The sequence below is a fragment of the Sminthopsis crassicaudata genome, chromosome 4, assembly GCF_048593235.1.
Source record: "Sminthopsis crassicaudata isolate SCR6 chromosome 4, ASM4859323v1, whole genome shotgun sequence".
Taxonomy (NCBI): domain Eukaryota; kingdom Metazoa; phylum Chordata; class Mammalia; order Dasyuromorphia; family Dasyuridae; genus Sminthopsis; species Sminthopsis crassicaudata.
The window spans coordinates 407,837,817-407,862,445 of record NC_133620.1 but is presented as its reverse complement, the minus strand read 5'-3'; the positions used below and the strand labels follow the sequence as shown (position 1 = coordinate 407,862,445).

Below are 24,629 nucleotides of genomic sequence, written 5' to 3'. Positions count from 1 at the left end.
ATCCTTTGAATTTATTTGGGTTTAATGTCCATTATTCCTCTCTTGATCTCAATTCACTATGAAGTATTTCCAGAATTACATGCCTGAAGAAAGCCCTCCTGGGGGGAAAAACCTCCAAAATGAGAATAATGCCCCTGAGTATTCCCATCATCCATTCAAACCAGTATTTTCCTCACAGTGATATTTGGGGATATGTGTGCGTGTGGCATTTTGTGGAAGGGCTGGGTTATTAACCTTCTGTGACATCAGCTTTAAAGTGTTAGGGACTTACCAGACAGGCCTCGTTTATTAATTACCTAGGGGGGAGATTCCCCAGCTCTATGGAATTGGTATGGTCCTGGTTACACTTCCCCAAAAGTGCTCTCCTCAACATCAGCACAAGAAGTCAGTAACAGTGTGACACAGGTTTAACTCCCTAGGCGTAGGGGTTAGATTTTGAGTTGCTGGGAATAAAGCGGACACACTTTAAAACCTGAGGATTCTAGATCAAAGTCAACAAAGTTTATTTCTATTCTATCGACAAGGTTCAACAGCCCTTACATATTCTCAACCAGAAAGATATGGCCATTACAAAGAGAAGTAAATATAACTAATTGAATTTGACTGGAAATAAGCTCTGTAACAACTGAAGGCATCAGATGTGTGTGTGTGTGTGTGTGTGTGTGTGTGTGTGTGTGTGTACGTACATATATGATTCTGGCCAAATCTCTTCATCTATCTGCTCCCACTGGAATGTGACAAATTCCTAGTGACAAATGAGAAGGTATGAGAGAGCAAGAAAAAAAAATGCAATTTTATGTTTAAAAGAGTAAATAAGCCTTGATTAAGAGAGATGAGTAAAAAGGGAAAAAAATTAGAAGGTATAGGAGAATTTAGTGTAGACAATTTTTGTCATCAGAGTGAAATGTACCTATGTTAAGTCAGAAGTATTCCCTGTTGATCTCTTCGGTAGGTAGTGATAGTATGCCTCTGATCCTGATGGGCCTACTATTTGGAATGTATGGGCATGTTAAATTAAAAAAAAAAAAAAGACTATATTGGTTGATACCTTTTTTACATCATGATTTATTGAATACTATATTCAATTATTTGGAAGGGTGTCAAGTGGAAAAGGAATTATATTTATTTTTATTGGTCCCAGAGAGTTTAATTATGAGCAATGAGTGGAAGGTGCAAATAAGAAAATTAAGGCTTGATGACAGGTAATTTTTAAAAATCCTCCTGAAAATCAGACTTATCCAGAACCGGAATGGACTGCCTAAAAAGTTAGTGGGTTCTCCTTTCCTGAAGATCTTAAAGCAAAAAAGAAATGTTTCATGAAAAAGCAGTTAAATTACCTAGGCCCAGTCCACCCCTTGTGTGGGAACCTCTGGGTTGTTTTCCCAAGTCACTGTGACATTTCTCCTCACAGATTACAAGGTTAGAACAGACGTGGACTGCTTTACGACACCAGTACACCCAGACAGCAATCCTCTACGAAAAGCAACTGAAACCTTTCAGCAAAACTTTGCATGAAGGCAAAGGTAGGCACAAAGCAACAACTCCATGTCTCATCAGAGTTTGAGTAAAGTGTCACTTAAGAAGTGCAAACAACAATCTCTTCCCTCCCCAAACCTAAAAGTTTGTTATTTCTGGGTGTCTTGGGGCAAGGGTTTATCCACAGAAATTGTTGATGTAGGGGGACCATTTTCTAGGAATGATTTAATTTCCTGGGAGATTTTTAGTGGTTAAAAACACTAACAAATCCTGGCTGCCGCATCTGTCACATATTGTTAAACCCACATCTAAACAAGGGAATCACCGTCACCTTTAACTATGTCAAAGGCTGGCAAGGGCTCAGTGGATGGAGGGCTTGGCCTGGAGTTAGTAAGACCTCCAAGCAAATCAAGGATTCAGACACTAAACAGCTATGGAACTGGGCAAGCCATTTAACCTCCCTTTGATTCAGTTTCCTTAGCTGTAAAATGGAGATCAGAACAGTGAGGTAATATTTATAAAATACTTAGCAGAGTGCCTGGTACATACTGGGCACATTAGGGTCATTCCCTTCCTCTTCTCTTTATCCAGCCTTTGCTTAAAGACCTCCCACTCAGGATGAATCTGACTTTCTTAGACAGCCCATTCCACTGCCACTGATGAAACCATTACAGGATACCAGTCACCTTCTTGCACCTGTCTCGTTCTTTGGTACCTACATCCACCTATTTGTTTTCCAGAGACCATGTGTGTTCCTCAGAATAAGGTAACAGTCCCACTGCTTATGCCTCTGGTGACCTTGATGGAGCGGCAGGTAGTCACTTTTGAAGGGACAGACATGTGGGAAAAGAATGATCAAAGCTGTGAAATCATGCTGAGCCATCTAGAAACAGCCCGATTCATAGCCCAGGCTGCAGACATGTATCGAGCAAATGCGGAGAGTATCCTCGAAGGTAAGCGGATAGGTCTCTGAGCTTTGTCAGTTTATCATTACTGCTGATGATACAAAATACAGTCATGGTAAAATGAACAATCTTTGGTGAAGATAAAAGTAAAAATGATGAAAGCATGAACATTCATTTCTTTTTTTCATTCTCTATTTGAAACTGACAGTATTAATGCCTGTGTTACCTGTGTTTCTCATTTCTCCCTCTATTGCCTGATTTTATTAGTAGCTTTACTATAAAATAAAGGGAGAGGAGTTAAATTTAAAATTTATAAGCAATTTACTAGTTGTTCCAATCTCTGATAAAGGATTTGATCAAATGAGAAAATGTTTATACTTCATAAACCTTTAAAAACATGTGAGTTACAATGAAATACTGATACCATTGTTGAAACCACAGTCTAATTGAGAAGAAAAGTAATGCAGTGACTCTAATGTTTCAGAATTCCTGGATTTACATCAAGGCTCTGCCACTTACTAGTTGTGTTATGTGATTATAGGTAAATCACAAGGGGAAATACTTATTAATTATTTAAAAGTTTGTGGATCCCCAGCTGAGAATTTTTTAAGTAGATGGTCACCATATCCCTTCTGGCTCCTGCCTCATTGATAAATAGAAACACTGCTTAAGCAAAAAACACAAGGTTGAGGAAAGGTCCCAGAAACTTTAATAGGAGTAGAGCAGTAACTGATCTTTTTTTTTTTTTTTTTTTTTTTTTTTAAATTTATCCTACTGTTTTTATAAAGTAATTCCCTTAGATTTTCCTCTTCGTCACCTTAATTTTTTTTTTTTTTTGGCTGAGGCACTTGGGGTTAAGTGACTTGCCCAGGGTCACACAGCTAGGAAGTGTTAAGTGTCTGAGACCAGATTTGAACTCGGATCCTTCTGAATTCAAGGCTGGTGCTCTATCCACTGTGCCACTTGGCTGCCCTGTCACTTTAGAATTTTTTAATTCAACAAAGGTTCAGAGTTTGATTAGCAAGGTTACAAACCCCATCACTCAGAAGAACCTAATTCTTTTCATCTTTACAGGGATGTAGGAATGAGAAGGACCAGATGTCACTGGTCAAGGACTAGTTAACCCATACTATCCCTGAAAGCAGATGAGTACTGACCCCCTATTCAAGCATAAGAAAGCTAATACATGTGTGGCTTAAGAACAAAGATTTAGACCTAGAAAGGACCTTAGAAGTATTTAAATACAAACTGGTCCTTTTCAGTTGGGAAAACTTTGACTTAGAAGAGGAAGTGACTTTACATAGTCACAAAAATTTAAGTATTAAGTAATAATTCTGAACTCATCTTTTGACACAAAGGCAGTGCCCTTTCCACTGCACCAAATATATCTATGGCTAGATACCTTTCTCCAAGATAATGCAAATATCTAGGGAACACAGGTCTCTATCTGGTGTTTTTAACAGTAGAGAATTCCCCAACTAATGATAACATTTAAGGAGAGGTTGGATAATATGCCACGATGTCACAGAATAGACAAAAAGGCTCTTTCCAGTTCTGAAACTGTGATTTAATTGAAGGGAGAAAATTTATTTATAGTGCAGCCAGCAACTCCAAGATTACCTACTTTCTCAATCAAGCTCCTGCTTAGACTGGGTTCCCTCCTTGAGTCCCCAGTATGGTAACTTTGATGGTCTCCATGACCTTAAATGGACTTGTTTTCCTAGAGCATTTTCCTGCAGAACACTTCTCCCTCTTTGTTTTATCCTATATTGTGTCTTAACATACTAAGGCCTCTACTTTTCCTCACTTTTCTAACATGCTGAGTTGATATGGGACCACATTCCATCTAGCTAACTCCCATCCCTCCTGAACTGTCTGGAATCTTTCTCTTTCCATATCCTATTCAACTCAAGCTACCCTGACCCTCTTCCTCCCCCCCCCCCCCCCCTTAATCAAGGGAATAAGTGCCCCAACGATCTGTGCTTGCTCCATGCCAATTATAATCAGTGCCTTGAATGAAATCATAGCACCATGCTTATTAAATTGGTAGGTGACAGAGGCAAAAGAGATTGCTAACACTAGATATGAGAGAATCACAAAAGACCTAGAACAGAAGAGACCACTGGACTGAATCTCATAGGATGAAAAGAATATCTATCAACAATTATACTGAAATGTTATCATTTTTTTTTTAAACAGTTTATTGCTCTAAGAACTTCTGTACTAGATGGATGCTGATATTACCCTTCAAACTCTGAAATCCTGTGGTTCAATTCATTTGGACAATCTTGAATTTTTTCCTCCTCTTTCTGATGAAAATTTCCAAATCATAGAATTCTGATTCCCATAGTAAATACATTTTTGGAGGAAAAAAGGAGGAGCAGCTACAGGAGCTACAAATTGAGCCCATTATCTAACCTTGATATCATGTTGCAAAATTCCCATCCCAAGCTTTCTTTGGAACATGCTAAACAATCTTTAGCTCTTTGTCTAACTTTAGAGTTGGATCAGTTATAGTGACCACTGTTTTCCATTCTTGACGATTCAAAAAACTTAAGTGGAATTAAATTTTTGTCATTTCACATAAACAAGTTTTCACTTTTAGCTCTATAGTGTAACCTCAGATATTACACATTGTTTTTTCCTTTTTCTCTGATTAGGTTTTCATGCGGATGAAGAGATGAATGAAATCTTCAAAACCGAATTTCAGATGAGATTGCTATGGGGGAGCAAAGGGGCACAAGTCAATCAAACCGAGAGATATGAGAAATTCAACCAGATTTTAACTGCACTCTCACGAAAATTAGAGCCTCCTCCTTTGAAGCATGCAGAACTCTGAAGAGTCTTCAAAGAATCAATCATAAGATATTTCAACTTTACCCAATGTTCTCTTTGGGAAAAGTTTATCATTTGACAAAATAATTAAATACAAATGTGACAAATATAGAAACTTTTCATATCCACAGGATATTTGAAAATGTAAATTGCACAGTGCACATTTATTTATAAATTGTTAAAAATTACTACTGATTTTTAAAGGAATCATAATTTATTAATGTTACTGTTGCTAATGATTTGTTAGACAACTTTAAGAAAATATCTTGTGGGACAGGGTTAGCTGATCTCCTTTGATCAGATTTAACTCTTAAAATAATTGTATTTGACCATTTCCAATAATTTCATTTCCACAGGATTATGTAGCAGATGTGTAAATAGAAAAGTAGGTTAAGAAGAGCATGAAACATTTCAGAAGGTATCAGTTGTATGATATTCTTTAAATGAATATGAAAACTGTGTAAATATCCGTGAATAAAAAATATATCTTTATGTGAACATCCGGTCTCTTAATTTCAAAATTAAATTATTCATGGTAATAATAAAATACATTTGATTTAGTTAGTCAAGGATCAATTTTCTTAAATGCTAGTAGATAAATTGGATTCTTGTGACAATCTTTTTCTTACATTCAATGATACTTTGCATGTATTTGCATATGTGTATCTTTATGTGTACATATGTGCAATAAAATAATCTTTAGAGGAGCCAAGATTTTTTTCCTATTAATCATCCTATATGGTCTAGGACCCCATTCACACCCTATTTAAATATCACATCATATTGTACATTATACATAGACTAGCTGAGTAGAGTAGTATGCTCTGTGGTATAGTACAGGAGCATTATGTTATGTAATCTAAGTATAGTGTAGAAAAGTAATATTATAGGTAGTAAAGAACTGCCTAACATGGCAAGCAGACAGCAGCCATAAATATGTAATGGAGCTGGATGGAGTGATATCACTTACCACATTGGCTATAATGATGGTGGATACTATACTACAATCTGCTCTTGGTGCCAAATTATAGCATTACATTATAAATGGTATAGTATTGTTGAGGCTATGCTATACTATAATAGGGAATAGCATTTTCTACTCTGTTATAGTATAGCATAAGCCAGACAAGTTATTCTATAGTGTTTATTGTAGGTATATAGTAAAAAACAGGTCTACACCATAGTCTATAGCATATATAGCACATGCACACAGAAATCGAGTGAAACATTTTAATATGAAAAATAAACAGGCCTATGAGCTTAATGATTATAGGCTAACCTATTGTATGTATACCAGGAGAAAATTTCTTTAACTGTTTGAATTTAGGTAAAAGTCATAAATAACCTTTTTAGAATAGCCAATCATGCAACTGAGTTCCAAGCAACATAATTCATAGGTTATTACAACTAGGCTCAGAATCAAGCAGGAGGCAAACTTCCCTTTCCCCAAAGAAACAGCACATTGAGGCAAATGAGGCAATTTGGTGAGTTTTTAAATTCTGGAAAAAACAATTCATCTTGAAATTTGATGTCTTCCTTATTTTCTCTTGCAACTTAGAGAGCTTGTGGATCTGATTTCTTTTTATCTTATTATTGCCTTCATTTTTTTCTCTTGTATTATTTACCAGCCCAAAATACACAAACTATATTCTCATTAAGAAGCTCTAGACAAGAGATTATACCTAACTGTGTTGAATTCTAAGATAACTTCCTCCCATGATTCCTTAAAATATGAACAACAGAGCAGAAAAAACCTACTAGTAGTTGAGATGATGAAATCAAATTTGAATACTACATGACCATAGAGCTTTGGATTGTTTTTGATGGTGCATAGGGAAGCAATCTGAAAACCAAACCTCCCCCAAGATACAAACACCTCTCCTTAATATTAAGATTCTTCCCTATGACTTTAAATCTACAGTAGGGGGAAGGAGGATAGAGACTTGGTCAAAGGTTCACAGGATGATTGTGGATCCAGAACTGGAATATCACAGTAGCCTTAATACAACCCCTTTCGTTTTACAGGTGAGGAAATTATAGTCCAAGTTTTAAGAGAGACTAAATAAACTCAAGGGCTGAGTTCTAAACCCAGGTCTTCTGACAGCACATTACTGCCTCCTGTAGCTGTATGTCAAGTCAGTTCTGAACACCTGCCTAAACCTTTTATTTATACAAGTTGGGTGGAACTTGTGGTTTATAGAGGGAAAAAAAGACATCACACTCTATACCTGACTGACCATGAAAAGATTGTTTATTCCATGAAAATATTCTCAACAGAGAACACTATTTTAAACAAAGCATTTACCATTAAGAAATCAATATGTGCACAAAAGGAGTAAAAATTACTGAATAAATTGAAGATTTCTTGAAGACAATTCACATGTTCCAATTTTCAGAATGATTTTAACTAGCTGTGCAAGTACAAATGTGTTTCCTATATGTAATAACCCATATACAGGTTGCACTATCCCACACGAAGGGACTTGTCCCCAAAGGAAGCAAATCCTGCTTTTAGAAAATCAAACAGTAGCTTGAAAAGAACAGTTAGTCCTCACAAGGAAGCCTTAAACTTTGACCTGTTGGCTGCTAGCCAGGCAAGCACAAGTACTCCAGGCCTCATACAAAAGACAAACAGCCAGATCACATTTCCTTCCCACTGCTAATCTTTAAAAAGAAAAAAAGCACTAGATTTTTAAAACTACATATGTAGTTTGTCAGTATTGAGTAATGTTACATAATATAAATAACCCTGTATACAATATCCAAAATCTAAACTTGATAGTTTCATAGCCCCGAAGGTAATACACGATCAGCTGTATAATAGTGGCATATTCATTTTAATAAAGGAATCAACTTCCACACAATAGTCACTCAGCTTTAGTTTTACTGGTAGTACAAGTCAAATAACACTGGAAATAAGTCTTTTAAAAGAGTCACAAGGCTTCTAAAATATTGCTTAAAATCCAATGAAACACAGACCATTTCACATTCTTTCTCCCTCAAACAGCAAAGAATTGAGTTAATGAAGCATGAGTGGTACAAGTAGTTCCCTTCCCCCATCTCACTATTACTCTAGTAAATCAGGTATGATGTAAGTCATTAACAAAATCACAAATGGGAGGCAAGACAATATAAGCAATGGGGCACTGCAGACAACTATTTACATGTATAAACATTGAAATTGCCATTTCACAAGTAAAAGTGCACATAAATCATTACAAAGTTCCACTGAAATTTAAACTGGTTCAAAATGAAAGCATCACGAGAACAGACTATCATTATATAGTTATTAAGTGGTAGCTTCAATACTCCAAATTAGAAGACAACTGGGCATGGAGGGTTTCCCATACGAATTCTATTAAAAAACATTTAGTGAAGTAAAACGGACAGATACACGTCTTTAGTTCTGATGCATAAATGTGAAGAGATGCACCATCATATGTAGAAGCGCTCTAGGAGACACCTACCACGGCTCCTGCAGCTGCAGCAGCACTGGGGAGAGTAAAGGAGGTCAGACCAAGCCAGTCCATAAAGCCCTTTGTGGGATACTGTAGTGGTAGTGTTGGCAATCAACAGATTTAGGCACTCTAGTTTAAGGCAGTGTTTGAATGGCAAGCAGCTGACTTTTGAAAAGAGTCATTTGTCTTGCGATGTTGAGTATCTTCTGTGTTACTTTGCCAGGATTTCAGTGCTCACTATAGGTTCTTCTCAGAATGAGGTGTTGGAGATGTACCACATTTCAAAGAGTTCTTTTCACTGTTTTGTAGGCTAGAGCAGAGATAGTTTCTTTTTCTAATCACCAGAAATACCACTTCTTCATAATGCCAAAACTGGAATGTGGGATGATGGTTGCAATGTATGGGAACGTTATAGCAGCATACATGAACACTGGGATGAAAACATTAGTGCTGGAGAGGTTTCACAAAACAGTGGTTTTCATTACAAATGTAAAACAAAACACAAGCACTGAAAACGAGAGGTTATAAAGACATGCCTGACAAATCTAGTCCAATCATTCTAAACATGCAACAGGATGTTAGGTGAGCCTGCAGGTGGAACAGGCAGACACTGACAAACGCTATGGGTCTAACAAACAGCCAGTTAAAACAGGGCCTAGATGAAGACAATCCTACAAGGGCAACTAAAACGAGAGAGAAATCATCACTGCAGTTTTTCTGACTTTAACAAGGAGAGTGAAACAAATGGAAAAAGGTGGATACGACTGTTTTGGCCTTTTTCTAATAGAGAATTCTGAAGGAGAATTGTGAGAAATTGTAATATCATGATATTTAAAAAAAAAACAATGCATGGAAATGAGGTTAGTGAAATAATAATGTATGCCTTCATGCACTCATGCAATTTACTTTATTCTCTCTCTTTAAGCCTGCCAACTCTACTACCCTCCCCCCAGAGCAGCTGCATGTAACCTCCTTCCACATCTCGCCCATTTTCTCAGAAACCCTCTTCAGGAACCTGCAGTCCAGGAGGAAAAAGAAAAGAACATAATTACTGAAGCCCTTTGGAAAGAGAGAAGGAGGTGTTCAGTTTAGTGCCAGTCCCAAACGTCCCCTATCAAGTCCCGCAGCGGAAGTCCTTTGTGAGTTTCACTCCATGTTTACTACGGTACAGTCACTTTCCTAGCACTCTTACTCCATTCTTTCTGCAAAGAGCTAAACTCCATCCACAGAGCCTTCCTTACTGATGAAAAACAGCAGAAAGAACTGGAAGAAATATGCTTTCTTAGTCATAAGGGATGCCTTATTCAGGGACTATAAATGTATATTTACTATGATTAAGTCAGAACCAGTAAAGAGGGTATTGTTTTTGGGGGGAGGGGGGAACGGGGGGCTTGTCACTGTTTAGATTTTAAACAAAATACTGAATATATTTGCATCTTATTACTTATGGGTTTTTAGATGTTAACCCTTAAAAAAAAAAATACTCTCCAAAAAAGTATTTTCAAGATGAGCAATGCCAAGGATAAGATGAATTTAGTAATATATACATTATTGAAAATTGCTAAAAATCAGAAAACATTTCCTCATCAGGAAACACACAACTTACAAACATACAAAGTGACTAGGTCAAATTATTCTCCCCCCACCTCAGAACAACACATTTTCATCTTTAGAAGACTAGTTACAAAATACTTAGAAAACAAAAGGGAAAATGAGCATTTTTCTTTGGCCAAGTTCATCAATTATTAGTGAACTATTTTTTCTGGGAACTTACATTGTTAAAAAAAATTTGTTACTACAATTTTATGAATTTTGCTTTTTAGAATTCCCATGTAATCTCATTTTCTCATAGCTCTTTTATCTTGTTTTCTGAAGCAATGAAAATAAAAGGCTTTCATTCCATAAGAATCTTCTCAATGGATAAGATGCTATGATTTGTCAAATAGAAAACCATGAATCTTTCAAGTGGATTGATGCAGGACATAAGGCCAACAGCAGTGAGTAAATCCCAATGAATTTTGCTTGTCAGAAAATAAACATAAAAAGAACATTTTCTTTCCACAATATTCACAACTCTTAATTAAGCATTAAGCCTGAGCTAAGCTCACATGGTGAACAATAAATCTTAGATACCCTTAATGAAATGTTTCCTAACATTTTTCATCCCATTGAATGTGTATGTAGAGTTCTCTTTCCTGGGGAACGTATGGTACGAAGCTGCCTGGTTAGAGTTTAGATATAAGTTACTGCACCTTTACTGTTTTTCTCTAGAGTCACATCTATGTAAGATGTTGGCACATAGCCTTCTTCTCCATTCTGCCTCCGGGCTCTTGTCCATCCATCTCCTTTGTCCTCTTCAATAATGTAGAGGACTTCACCTTCTTTCATGGCCAGAGTGCCTTCATTGTGCCCTAAGACAAGAGATGACATGCTCAGGTGAGTTTTATCCTAAATGATTCTTTTGATTAATATATGCATAGTATGAGTCCTCAATAAAACCAACCAAATAAATAAGTAAAACCTTTAAAGTGTCTGTGAAACAGATAACAACTGCTTTAATAAAGCCTATTTTTCCACTTTTGAGTCCAGTTGTATGAATGCTGATGTTGACAGTAAGAATATCTATGACTTGGCTAGCTCTTCCACTCCCTCACCATTCTTACCTGCTACCTGGTAACTGAGAAGCAAATGTTTCTGTTGCTGCTTCTGCTACTGCTGCTCTTACTACTTAGTCAATAGTTCCCAATACTGGCAATAAAAAAGATCTCAGCATTTTCTAAGTTTTAAAGAAGTGAAGACTGAAATTCCCTTCCAATTTTACGTTAAGCAAGATTTTAATTCCTCTACATTTCTAGTCTTGTAGCTTAAAATGAGGAGGACAAAATGATCTGAAACCATTGCCACCACGCCTTCCTTCCCAAACCTTGGTAGCAAGAATTGATTTGGTTTCACAAAGGACTGGAGCTGATTACCTACTCCTATTCTACACATTGTCCTAAAAGTCAACCTACTTCATCTTTGTCATATTCCATCCTATTTGGAAGAGAAAGAAAATGTTCACTATCTATAAAATAAACCATTAAAAAGTCATGGCCATGAAATTATGGTGCTCTGGAAATTTAATTGGGGGGAGGGGAGGGGATGAAGGGTTAAATGACTTGCCTAGAATCACCTAATCAGAGAGTGTCAAGGATATGAGAATGGATTTGAACTCAGACCCTCTTGACTCCAGAGCCAGTGTTCTATCCATTGTGCTATCTAGCCGCCTCTCTGGTACATTAATTTAGTAAATGATGCATCTAACTGTACAAGTTGACTAAACCCCAAATAATCAATTTTATCAAATGTAATAAATCAATCATACCATCAAAAGGATAAATAGCTTTACAGTGTCCAATAGCAGGTAAGGGATCGTCATCTTCAAATTCATCATCAAACTCATTGGGGTGACTATGCTGCTGTGGTGGTCCTCGAACTTCCTGGTTTGCATCATCTGTGTAACTTCCCTCAGGGCTGTAAGAAAATAAATCTCATCAAGTCTTTCACAAATAGTCTACTTTTCTAGAAAATCACTATCAGGCATCTCTCCCCAGTATCACATCAACATGTTAAATGCTAATCTCAAAATCTCCCAAGGAAAATTTATAATTGGATTTCATTTTTATCCTTTGTTTTTTATCTTATGCATTTAAAAAATATTCTGAGAAGTGATTCATAGCTTGGAAGAGGTCAATGACACAACAAAAACTTCTGGTCTAGAAGGAAAATGCATCATTATTTATCTTAATGTTAGAACACTATGGTATGAATAATTCAAATTAGGAAACACTGCTAAAAGGATTTATTTTAGACTTTTAAATACATTATCATGATGTCTAAAAAAAGTTTAAATCTCCAACTACAGTTTTATGATAGATCTGTGTTGATTAAACCTTCAATTAGGCCAAAGTCCAAAGGATTAGAGACATACCAATCAGTATTCTGATAGGCCTAGAAGACAGACCTTTAATATGGCCTGGGAATTCTTATAATTTTGGATTTTTCCTGGTACAACACACTATAACAAAAGGAAATCCATTTGCAGATTTTCTCTTATTCCCTCCTTTATGATAAAATCATAGCCCGATTTCTTTGAGGAAAAAATGCCCAAAAGTTTATAAATTTGTTCAGTCCCATAACATGCTAGAAATTGCAGAAACACAATAATATCCCTCCTGCAATACATTCAAAGAATTACATCAAGACCACTCTTCTTGATTTTAATACCTAGATCAGTGGTCCTCAAATTTTTTAAATAGGGGCCAGTTCACTGTCCCTCAGACTGTTGGAGGGCCAGACTATAGTAAAAACAAAAACTCACACTCTGTCTCCACCCCTCAGCCCATTTGCCATAACCTGGCGGGCCCATAAACCTCCTCAGCCAGCTGCATGTAGCCCTTGGACCGTAGTTTGAAAACCCCTGACCTAGAGCATGAGAAAGGCATCTGACAAGAAAGTCTAAGAAGACCAGAACTGTAATATCACATTTCATTAGCAAGCATGTCAGCTGATAAATTTCACTAAGTTTATTTAAAACAAAATTAGCTTACTGTTTTATCAATTCTAAAACTCAAAATTCCTTAAATTTATTTTATTTAGGACAAGGGAGAATTGTCATCACAACAAAGTTGCAAAAGACAAGAGCACCCTGAATGCCATTTGTTTGAAAAGCTAAGAGAGTCAACTCAGGAAACAAATCCCAGACAGATTGTTACTAGGAATTCGGAGGAAAAGGGGAAGGGGTAGGAGGGAGAAAGTTTAAGGCCTAAAAAAAACAGTTTAAGTAAAACAATGACCTTTCTCTTCCTTGTGTTACCAGATGATTTATATCACTGCTGTGTCTTCTGTCTCCTCTCCCACCTGTTTTACCTTCAACTTCAGAAAGCCAGGCCTTCAGAGGAAAACAAATCAAACAAGGAAAATAAACAAGCATCATGGTTAAAAAAATAAATAAACAGGCTTTTTAAACTATGAAAGCTTAAATGTATCTAAATTATTCAATTCTAGGGAAAAAGAACATTGTTAATTGAGTTCTTCACATCAACATTTTTTTTTTTTGGTTCTATATTTCATCAGTGTAGGGAATTTCTGGTTTTAGAAACTCCTTACTTCAGAATAGTAACTGGTCTCCAATAAATTACAGTTTTAAACAAGAATATAGAACACTGAAAAGTGAAGGGACTTTACCACAGACAGTCTGAGTAAGTGACTAGTCTTGAATAAGTCTTCTGGCTTCTGGGTCCCAAGGACAACGCTCCAATTTTGTCATAGCGCTTCTCCCATCAAAAATTATGAGTAATGATACCAATTTATATTTATATAAGGCTTTACAGCTTATTAAAAGAGTGACATAACATCTCACTGAATCATCCAAACAACAGTGTGATAAGCCGATCTCACAGGGTCATGTTGGGATTGAATCATGTATTATTATACATGACTTCATGTAAAACTGAAAGGATGATATCAACAACATTTCTGCTTTACAGATGGGAAGACTAAGGGGCTCAGAGATGTTAATAAGGGATTTCTTTAAGTTCATACAACTAGTAACTGGCACAGACTATTCTAAATTTGATAAAATTTAAAAAAAAAATTTTAAAGCCACACCACACATCCATGCCTTTGTTGGCAGTGTCCAATAGCAGGTCCTATCTCAATTAGAGAGAGATTGGTGGTGAAATGAATGGAGAGCTAGGTTTCAGGTCAGGAAGACCCGAGTTCAAGTTCAGCCTCAGACACTTATTGGTTGTCATTAAGACTAAGTTTCCTTATCTGTATAAATGGGAATGATAATTGCACTCACTTTCCAGAATTGTTGTGAGGGCAAATGAAATAGCACTTAGCACTGTGCCTGGCACACACAGTAGGTACTATATCGTTATTAAAACGTAGGTGCTATCGTTATTAAAACAACTTTTCATTAAAAGATTCATTTCAATGATTACCTAGCCACGTTTTCAAATGATTTAAACAATTTGAAATTTTATGGTGAAAACATTCTGCCACATTCATGCTTTATAAAAACAGCATGATAGATTCACCTCATTCTTATGTATTTCCATGCGTAGTCGGTCAATGTTATTCATTGTCTCAGCTAGTTTGGGCTGCAAACTGCATGGATCCCCCATTTGTGGATTTTTCTCATATACATCTTTCATTTTGTTGAGTGCCTCTCTGCAACAGAGAAGAAAATTAATTTAGTTACAAATACAATAAAAAGTTAATTTTCACACTTTCAGAGGTTTCCAGTTTACAAAAACAAATCAACTAAGCATACATTCTACTGGGTACTACTTACATATGACCTGATCATAAACATAACTATAACTCTTAAACTAAAATATTTAATTTTCTCATTAAAACTTAGTTATATAAAATGAATTATAAATTGTCATTTTGTTAAACTTCTTTTGAAAGTATAAAACAAATTAAACAAATGAGAATTCTTTGTTAATGCAAATATGTATAAACTGAATCAAAGATGGAAAATAAATGATATCCCATTCCTTAAGTCTCTTCTTGGCTAAATGGTTCATATGGGTCTTTAGAAAGAACCTGTAAATTATTTGAAACTTTATAATTGTCTTCATAAATTTATTAATAATCAGTGAATTAGTGATATCAGTGCCTGTTGATTTCTAGTATTTATTTGGGGTAAAAAATAAGGGTCCTGATGCATAATCAAATTAGCTCCAATTGTTTTTTCAAGTGGTATTCACCAATGATAGATCATTATATTGTTAAATTTATTAACAACCTATATCCTGGATGTGTGTGATTTTTCCTGGTGAATTTTCAAATAATTTTCTAATTTTATCAAATATTCTATAATTTTTATAGCAAATGGTTTGTTTTTTGTTTCAAAAGAAAAGCCTACAATCAACCATTTTCAACAATGGCTTTTATTCAGTAATCTTCATTTATTTAAAAGACTCACTCTCACTCTCTCTCTCTTTCTATGAATATATATATATATATATATATTTTTTTTTATTTTTTTTGGGGGGTAGGCTTCAATACCAACCTAGTTGGTATTACCTTTCAATATCAAGAATAATTTCCTAAAGAAAGATTTATGTACATACTTGTATAGTACCATAAACATTAAACTATAGTTTATATCTATTTTCCCTGGTTTAATGGGTCAGTATGTCTTTATAATATCATTTTTAACTTTCATTAAAAAAGAAAAAAGGCAAATGGAAAAAAAGCGAAAGAAGAATCTGGGGTTGGGGGCAGAAATATGGTTTACAAAAAAAAAAAAATCACCTTATGTATTATCTTCAACCTTTTTATTGCAAACACAAATTTATATACTTAAATTACCAGAGACATTTATACTTATGCACTAAAGTCAAGTATTATTTTAATGAATCTATTCTTTAAAATGGATCAGGTTATTTTCCAATTAATCTAAAAACAAAACAAAATATGTAGTACTGACTAGTAATAAATGTCAAACTACATTCAAAGAGATTATGTATTATTTTTTTTTAACATGGCAACCTCCCAAATTGATAGTTTTAACTACAAAGTTTGAGAGTATGTTCTGTTCCCAAAATAATTACATTCAAGAAACTACTGATTAAAAAAAGGCAGTGATAATTTCTCATGTCACATCAAAGACATTTATTCACAACAGATTCTGAAAATAACAATATTGCATAATTTAACGAAAAATACTTTTGGTCTGATTCTTTTTGTAGTTCTCTGTTAAGTTCATCAATCCGCTGCTGCAGTTTTTTACGTCTTTGTTCTGGGGGTAGATGACTGAAATCCTCTAATGCTGGACCCTGAAATAAAGAGACTATATCATTACTAAATAAATTTTCTGGAAATTTTATCTGAGTCTAAGCATACCTGCTGCAGTTACCAAAGCACGGCAGTCTAATATCAAAAGAAGAAGCATTTATTTTAAAACTCACATCAATACTACTACTACTAAATAATAATAATAAAAAAAAATTAAAAACAGGACAAAAATTTGCAAGACGAGATTTGGACCAAATTAATTTAAAACACAACAAAGCAGAGACTTAGTTTTAAATATTTAAGCTTACTAAGAATACAAATATTGAGGAAAAAAATTGACTTTGGCCATTCTTTTCATCTTAGACTAGGAAAGCAGCAGATGAAGGAAACTCATAAGCTTTTAGTCTATACAAGGTAACTTCAAGACTGAATAGCTTTAAAATGATTAAAGTTTATCACATCATCATCAAAGAAATAGAAATAGCAGAAGAAATCTACAAAAAGATTTGTTTATAGTTTAATCACATTTCCATGTTAAACCCAAATACTTAAGTAAAAATATTAAATTAAAAATAAGAATAGAATGAATATTGATGCAGTGAATCACTTGTTCAAATGCGCTCAGTTGTGTCCAACTCTTCCTGAATTTGGGTTTCCTTGACAAAGATAAAGTAATGGTTTGCCATTTCCTTCTCCACCTTATCTTACAAATGAGGCAAATAGGATTAAGTGATTTGCGCAAGGTCACACAGCTGGTGTCTCTGAGGTCAGGTTTGAACTCATGAAAATCAGTCTTCCTGACTCCAGCCCCAGTGCTCTATCCACTGCACCATCTAGCTGCCCAGAGAATAACTTACCTTGCATTAAAAATTCAAATTGTCCAATGTGTGATATATTTTAATATCTGTATAGTTTGTAAATAGGCAGATCTACCTATTTTTTATAATCAAACAAGATCTGATAATAGCTACATTAAAAATTGAACTGTCTCTTAAGTAAAAACTAAATCCACTTCCTGCTATAGTCAATACTCCTTTGAGAAATAAAAATAATAAATGAGAGTAGGAATCTTGTATTATATAATTTTTTTTTATTTTTCCCAGCAATGTTCTTTACTAAGTTGGCCCTTAACAAAATATTCATGATTTTATCTTATGAACAAATAAAACAGCTAATTTGCCCAACCAACAGAATTTTAACCCAAAGCTCTTTAGTAAGAAAGATGTTTAAGATGTGTTTTAAGCATAAGAAAGAGAAAGGCAAATCAAGGGGAAAGGAAATTTGGCAATGATACTTGACTTGAACAATTGTACAGCACTAGTTTTGTAAACACTATTTGGAAAATGCATGCACATTTGGACATCATGTATATGTCTCAATTATATATGTATTAAGTAACCCAATGTGTAATGGGTGTATCTAACATATACTCTATTGCATCTGTCTCTGCAAAACGAAAACAGACTTTGATGATGAGCTTAAACCCATTTTAATTTCCAAATTAATATAAAATCAAATGATTCCAAAAAAGCATTCAGACATTTTCTCAGTGGCCTCAGTGTACCTTCCTAGGGAGTTAACATAAAAGACCTCAGCCAAATACTCAACCTATATTGATAAACTTCATATGTTATTATATATATATATAAAAAAAACAAGAAATGGTGATAAAAGAACTTAACTACTCAAAGCTCTGACTAAAGAAAATGAATGCAGGATCCCTTATATGAGTTTCCTTTTTAACTCTACCACTTAATTGTCAATGTCAGTTGTATTTATTTTAGGTTCAGGTTTTGAAAAACTATGGTGATGGTAAAGGTTTTCAATATCTTATATAATTTTTAAACTAGAGAAGTTAATGTTATTTTTCTTACAACATTTCATTTTCTTAAATGTATGTTATTCACATTTTCACTTACTCCCTAGCAAATTTTATTTCAAAATCCACACTTTAGGAGAGAATTTCACTGACCATTACCATTAACTCCAATTATAGCTTTGTTGCAAGCAAAGTAAGAAAAATCACTTGAAACATTAATCATCTCCCTTGATCTGGGGAGGTTTTAAAAGAACCAAATCAAGTCTGAAAGTATGGTTTATTCCTAAACATACTGAAACTGTTTGGCTTCCAAAAGATTTCTAAATCACATTCAAAGTATAGCTCTATTATTTTATTTTGAGTCGATTTCCATATTCAACTATAGGAAAATGTCCTGACATGAAATATAAACAATTCTAGACTCTATTCCATTCAAATAATAAAGAACTAAAACAAATTTGCCAAAACAAAATTAGTTAGGTAGAAATCATTTTTTCTTAGAAAACCTGATTCTTGAAATGTATGAATTTCAAATCAAATGTGAATGCTTAGTGATTCAGAAAAACTATTAAATGAAAATAATTAAGTAACCAATTAAATCAAACAGAGTTAGTCTTCTATTCTTACTCTAGCATTGACTATTAAATGAGAGATAACAGGTTACATGGAATGTGGATTAAATCATAAAAATTAAAATGAAAAACAAATACAAATTGGCAACGTGGGATATAATTTACAAATAGTTTTGAATTATCCAAATATAAATGACTTTAAGAGATTACTTAACAGTAATACAATATATATATATATATACATATATATCAGCACATAAGGCTTACCATCTTCACCGACCACTGAACAGTTCAATTGAAAATAGAAAGAAATGGCAAATTATTCACATGCAACCATAACATAAGATGTAATAGAGATGTGTAATTCCACAAAATTAAAAGTAAATTACAAATTGTTTTATGATCTGAACAAATTTGCCAGAAAAACAATTTTAAGCACATTTTTTTGAAAATCAGTCACTGACAATAAAAGCATACACACAATGATAATGGGCAGATATTTTATGATTTTTAACTAATTAAAATTCAAGATTAAAGTTATGTTCAAATTAGTCTAGTAGCAATTACTCATTTTCTGCAAAGAATTCCTTTATATGAATCAAGAATGATACACATATTTGAAAATATGCAGATATACTAGTATAATTAATAAAGATCATAAATATGCCCATCAAATTAAATTTTAAAAAATTTTTTTGCTAAGGTAACTGGGGTTAAATGACTTGCCCAGGGTCACACAGCTAGGACACAGTAAATGTCTGAAGCGAAATTTGAACTCAGGTCCTCCTGTCTTCATGGTTCGTGTTGCTATCCACTGAGCCACCTAGCTGCCCCTCACCAAATTGATTTTTACAAAGCTTATCAAAGGCAGCAAGAATGAATTTGAACTTACAAAGTTCATGAGATTAAATTTTGATTTTAAGATATAACAAATATGGAGGAAAAATACAGGCAATGTATAAATGATGTGATATTCAACATTTGCCTTTTGCTTTTTCTTGCAAAGGTATTTTCAAGGTTTTTTTTTTTTTTTTAAAGAAAATATTTTATTCACAACACTGATAAAGTTAAACATAATCTTCCCATTTTAGAAAATGAAAATTACTTCAAAAAAGACAAAATGGCACAATCTGACTTTGTTTTGTTTCTATAAGTAGAACATCCATCACTGTGAAAAATCACAAATAAGTCTGAAACATCTCAAATTTGTTTCATTTAGAATGTCTAAATAGTGTATATATTTTTATATTATACACCAATAGATTAATTAGAAGTAGGCTGACACTGCTCTTCTATGTACTACAAGAATCCTGAGATTCTTGTCACACGTTAAACAGATTTTTTACAAAGTAAAATTATCTTCATATACGTTTGCGGTCTTTACATATTCAAATTTTCATATAAAGAAAATTTTACTTTTCATTGATTCGATTTTCTAAATTTTAAATTTAGAAGGAAAAAAATTGAAATGCTAACCTATGGATGAATTTTAACAAGTATCTGACAAAAATATCTACCCATTTATGATGAATTGATCAAATGTATAAATGTTTTATGATTATAACAGAAAACAACATTTGCAATTATGGTCCTTTCAAATAAATCTAGACAAAATGTTTAGAATATTTTTTTTAGGTTGCTAGAGACAGGAGTGAATAAATCAGTGTTTTACATTTGTTATGACATTGCTGGTAATAATTCGTGGGGATGCGTGAAGCATGGGTAAAATAACGTATTTCACAATTGTCATGGTCTTTTAAAAATGCTTCTAGAAAATTACATATAGAAGAAAGTAAAACATGCACTATATCTGATTTAATTATCTTGTATGATCATTTTGGGCAAAGATTTCTTTTTAAATTAAATCATGGTTCTTCACAGAGAGTTGACATTTAGAAATGGCTGCAAAATGAATAAATGAATAACTTCTGCACATTATCTGTGATGGCTATCATGCTATCCCTTATAAGAAAATTTATGATAACAGAAAGTTACTACATATTAAAGAGCTTATGTTTCACTAAACTTGATGTAGCAAATACAGCCGCATTAAATCAGAGCCATTGATTTTGAGAAATAGAAATGTTTTACAAACAAAATAGTATTTAATACAAAACTATCATGTTTCTACTTTCCATTTGCTATTCTGATCACTCACTGAATTTTAAAAAAGAAACCAGGGAAATAGAAGAGGATCATCAACAAGCTTTTCTACCCAAGACCAAATTAAAAAAAAAAAAAAAAACCTACAAGACAAAATTTGAGAAACCTCTTGTAGTGTCTATAAAAACTACACAAAATATGTACACCAATTTATTCATCAAACACTGGTTCAATACGAACAAAGGTAACACTTCTTGAACATCAAATAACTAAGTAGCTTTATAACTGACAAAATCAGACAGAATATTTGGGGTAAATCTCAATACTCTCATATAAAAAGGTACCTCAGTGCCATTCGTCAAAATCAAAATATTGGTATGACTTCTTAAATGTAGTATGTGTTAAGTAAATGTCAATTAAATATATATATATATATATGTATATATATATATATATGTATGTATATATATACATATATATATATATTTTGTGATAGCAATTTAGACAAGTTTAAAAATATTTTAGAAGGGCATGGTTCAGGATTAGTTTGGATTTTCTTAATTTGAATACTTGTATAATTGAATTAATAAGACTAAATAAGGTAAAATTATCTCTTGGTCTACTTGATTTAAAAATAGAAAAAAACACAATTTCCAAAAACTAATCTCTTGATACTAAAAGTAATATAGTAAGTGTCACAATCTGATATTGTGCATAATTTTATGAGGCAGTTTGGCTTGAAGTCAGAAAGCCATAGAATGAAACCCTAATTAATAGGTCAGGTGCTTTATATAACTCCATCTACTAAAATATAATCAGATTTTAATCTGCTGTTGATAAACTATAATTTCAAGAGCTTCCCCTCTCTCAGATGAAATCACAAATTTAATAGTTGAAAGAAAAAAAAATAGGAAACCCAAGTCAAATGTTTGACTCCAAGATGACTTCCAATAGAAAGGAATTTGGACAGAGAACAACATGATTTTCTAAAGAGGCAGATTATTCTCCATTAAATTAGTAAGATATTTGCAAATAAAAATGAATTATTAGGCAAGCAAATGGAATTCCAAAATTTATAATTATAAAATTTTGTTCCTATTAAAAAAAATAATAAAGGTAAATAGGTCATGCCCTCAGGCTACCCAAGCATAGACAATTTCAAATTCTTAATCCTCTTTCTTCATATATCTGAATGTCCTACAAAATTGTTCACATCAAACCATGGCTCTAGCTCTCTAAACTGAACAGAATATCCTAATAAAGGCCTAGAATGCTCAGTATTGTAAAAATTTAGACCCCAAAAGTAAAATATTATTAAAAATATGGTACTTAATACCATGATTTTTTTTTAACTCAAGTAACTTAATACAAAGCATTAATTACCATTTGATTGACACTGAAACATTTGGCTAATTTTACATTCATTATTCAGTCACTGCAACCCATCTAAAACATAATGTTGATGATTTTAAAAAATTATAACATTTTACATGTCACTAGGGCTCAAAGTTATAGTCATTCTTGCAGGTTATTTAAAGGAATAATCTTCCTTCTTTCTGGAATAATCTATCTTTTTATCCTTCCTTTCCTCCTTCCTTCCTCCCTCCCTTAATTTATTTTTTGCAGTATTAGCTATGGTAGTCACAACAAAGTTTATAATACGGACAGACTATGAAGAAACTGAAATGCATAATCAACAGTGAAATAATTACTGTATTGCTAAAAATCACTTGTTTGCTGCATATGAGAAAATACTATGTTGTGTTAATAAATCGAGTTATGTGTGAACAACTAATGCACTGATGTTAGGCAGGGATTTTAAAGTTTAAAAATGAAATGTAAATGTCAAGATTGATTTCAGTTATCAAATACATTTCATATGACATTTGTTGGAATTTAATTTCTTTCTCCTCTACATGTCATCAAAATATGACACATAAATAAATGATTTCACTTTTCATAACAAATTTAAAATGGCCAAACTACATATTACAAATATATCTAAAACTGTATAGAAAAATGCAAATAGGTCCCTATATAAAAATAAACCAAACTATGCTTCACTGATATAATGGGATAATAATGTCAGTTTATTTATTTAAAGCTACTGTAGTATATGTTGCTAGGAAACCATATTACTTTTGTGTTTTATTGTCTCCTAAAACATTCTATTTATAGATGATATTATAAAAAATTAGTATTATGTAAATGCCTTTTTAAAAAATGGCACTTAAAAGTTTTGATGGAAAGCATTTTACTTTTTAAAAAGTCCTCAAGAAATCCAATTCAATTTAAACATAATTTATTGATCACTTTCATTTAAAAGTTAAATTAAGTACCTGAATTTTTTTCAATTGTGTAAGTGTACAATAGTTTAAATGGTGATAAATATTTAAATTATTACCAAAATGATACTTTAGAAAACTGGCAGATGAAGTCAGCATAACTAATTATTAGAAGACCAAGTTTAATAATAAATTACTGTAAGGAATGTAGAATACAGTACAAGACAGTGGTGGACACAAATGATTTCATGTAAACAGAAAAATAGCTTAAATATATGATTGCACCCACCACCCTCTTTATAACACCATCCTTTAGAATCAAGCATTTCAAATGTTATAAAGAGGAGATTTCTTTCTTTTAACTTGAGGGTAGCTATTCTTATTATAGTGGCATTTTATAACTGCCTTCTCAGAAAAAGCCTTATAATGAGGGTGGAGAGTATTAAAAGCCACACCACACACACAATAGGCCATCATGCATTTTAACCCATTATTAAACTTACCCCTCTTTTGAGGCTTCTGAAAGAAGGAATTCTGGGCTTCCCTGTTTTTATTTCACTCATACAATAATGCACAGGTTCAATGGAGAATGTGAGAAACTGGGACCCATTAGGAGTACTGGATGTGAATAAACTAGTAGGGGTAAGGGGTGGGGACTGTGGCTAACATGGAAATAAAGAAAGGAATCAATAAGCCAAATGTGCATAGTGTTTGTTCTTTTTAAATGAAAATGCTATCTTTGGCAATATGCTTTTCCCCACATATAAACCTCACAGAAATGTAGCCTACCACATACTACAAAAAGCTCAGGTAACACTTTTTGAAGATTCCATAACTGCATTAGGTTAAAAAATACTTTTAAAATATATCATCCCACTCATTTTTTACAAGATATATACACTAAATAAAACTTAAATAGCACAAACTAAAAACAAGCCTCAAGAGAAATAGTGGATTTGAATAATTATCAAATTCCTGCACATATATGGATTTCTCTGGATTCCTCAATAATGAGGCACTTTACTGTATTCATAAAGTATATTTATCACACCCAAGAGTACCTTATGATTGCTGCTGTAGCTACAACAATCAGGATAGGTTATAAGACACAGAAGAAAGTTTAAATTGTGACTCAAGGTTAACCAGAATGGGTAAGAAAGTTTATTTTATGAATGCTTATGGCTTTCCAACAATCTGGTCCTATTTGCCATTATCTTCTCTCAGACAATATATTCATTAGCAGTTCATCACTGACTACAGCTTTACTTAGTAATAAATTAACTTCATATTATTTTTTAATTCTTATTTGTACCTACACCAAGATTAGAAAATGCTTTAGAATAATAAAAAAAAAATTACATTTAACAAATACAAGAACATTA

The 24,629-nt window shown here is 33.3% G+C and overlaps 2 protein-coding genes across 9 annotated transcripts in view; one reads left to right on the top strand and one right to left on the bottom strand.

Annotated features, from left to right (window-relative positions):
- Window positions 1-5,714, top strand: part of BCAR3 (BCAR3 adaptor protein, NSP family member) — a 169,866-nt gene extending 164,152 nt beyond the window's left edge. For all 5 annotated transcript variants that reach the window (XM_074262716.1, XM_074262717.1, XM_074262719.1 and 2 more), the window contains 3 exons: window positions 1,412-1,523; window positions 2,217-2,429; window positions 5,042-5,714. In XM_074262716.1, coding sequence (XP_074118817.1) covers window positions 1,412-1,523; window positions 2,217-2,429; window positions 5,042-5,220 — 504 coding nt within the window. In that variant the 3' untranslated portion in view covers window positions 5,221-5,714. The remainder of the gene's footprint in view (window positions 1-1,411; window positions 1,524-2,216; window positions 2,430-5,041) is intronic.
- Window positions 5,715-7,449: 1,735 nt separating this feature from the next.
- Window positions 7,450-24,629, bottom strand: part of FNBP1L (formin binding protein 1 like) — a 118,281-nt gene continuing 101,101 nt past the window's right edge. Inside the window, exons 10-16 of one of the 4 annotated variants that reach the window (XM_074262722.1) lie at window positions 23,751-23,909; window positions 16,400-16,509; window positions 14,758-14,890; window positions 13,510-13,604; window positions 12,039-12,187; window positions 10,927-11,085; window positions 7,450-9,689 (exon numbers count right to left, since the gene is read on the bottom strand). In XM_074262722.1, coding sequence (XP_074118823.1) covers window positions 9,682-9,689; window positions 10,927-11,085; window positions 12,039-12,187; window positions 13,510-13,604; window positions 14,758-14,890; window positions 16,400-16,509; window positions 23,751-23,909 — 813 coding nt within the window. In that variant the 3' untranslated portion in view covers window positions 7,450-9,681. Of the gene's footprint in view, window positions 11,086-12,038; window positions 12,188-13,509; window positions 13,605-14,757; window positions 14,891-16,399; window positions 16,510-23,750; window positions 23,910-24,629 lie in introns of all 4 variants that reach the window. The other 3 variants (XM_074262724.1, XM_074262721.1, XM_074262723.1) reach the window with 3 other exon arrangements.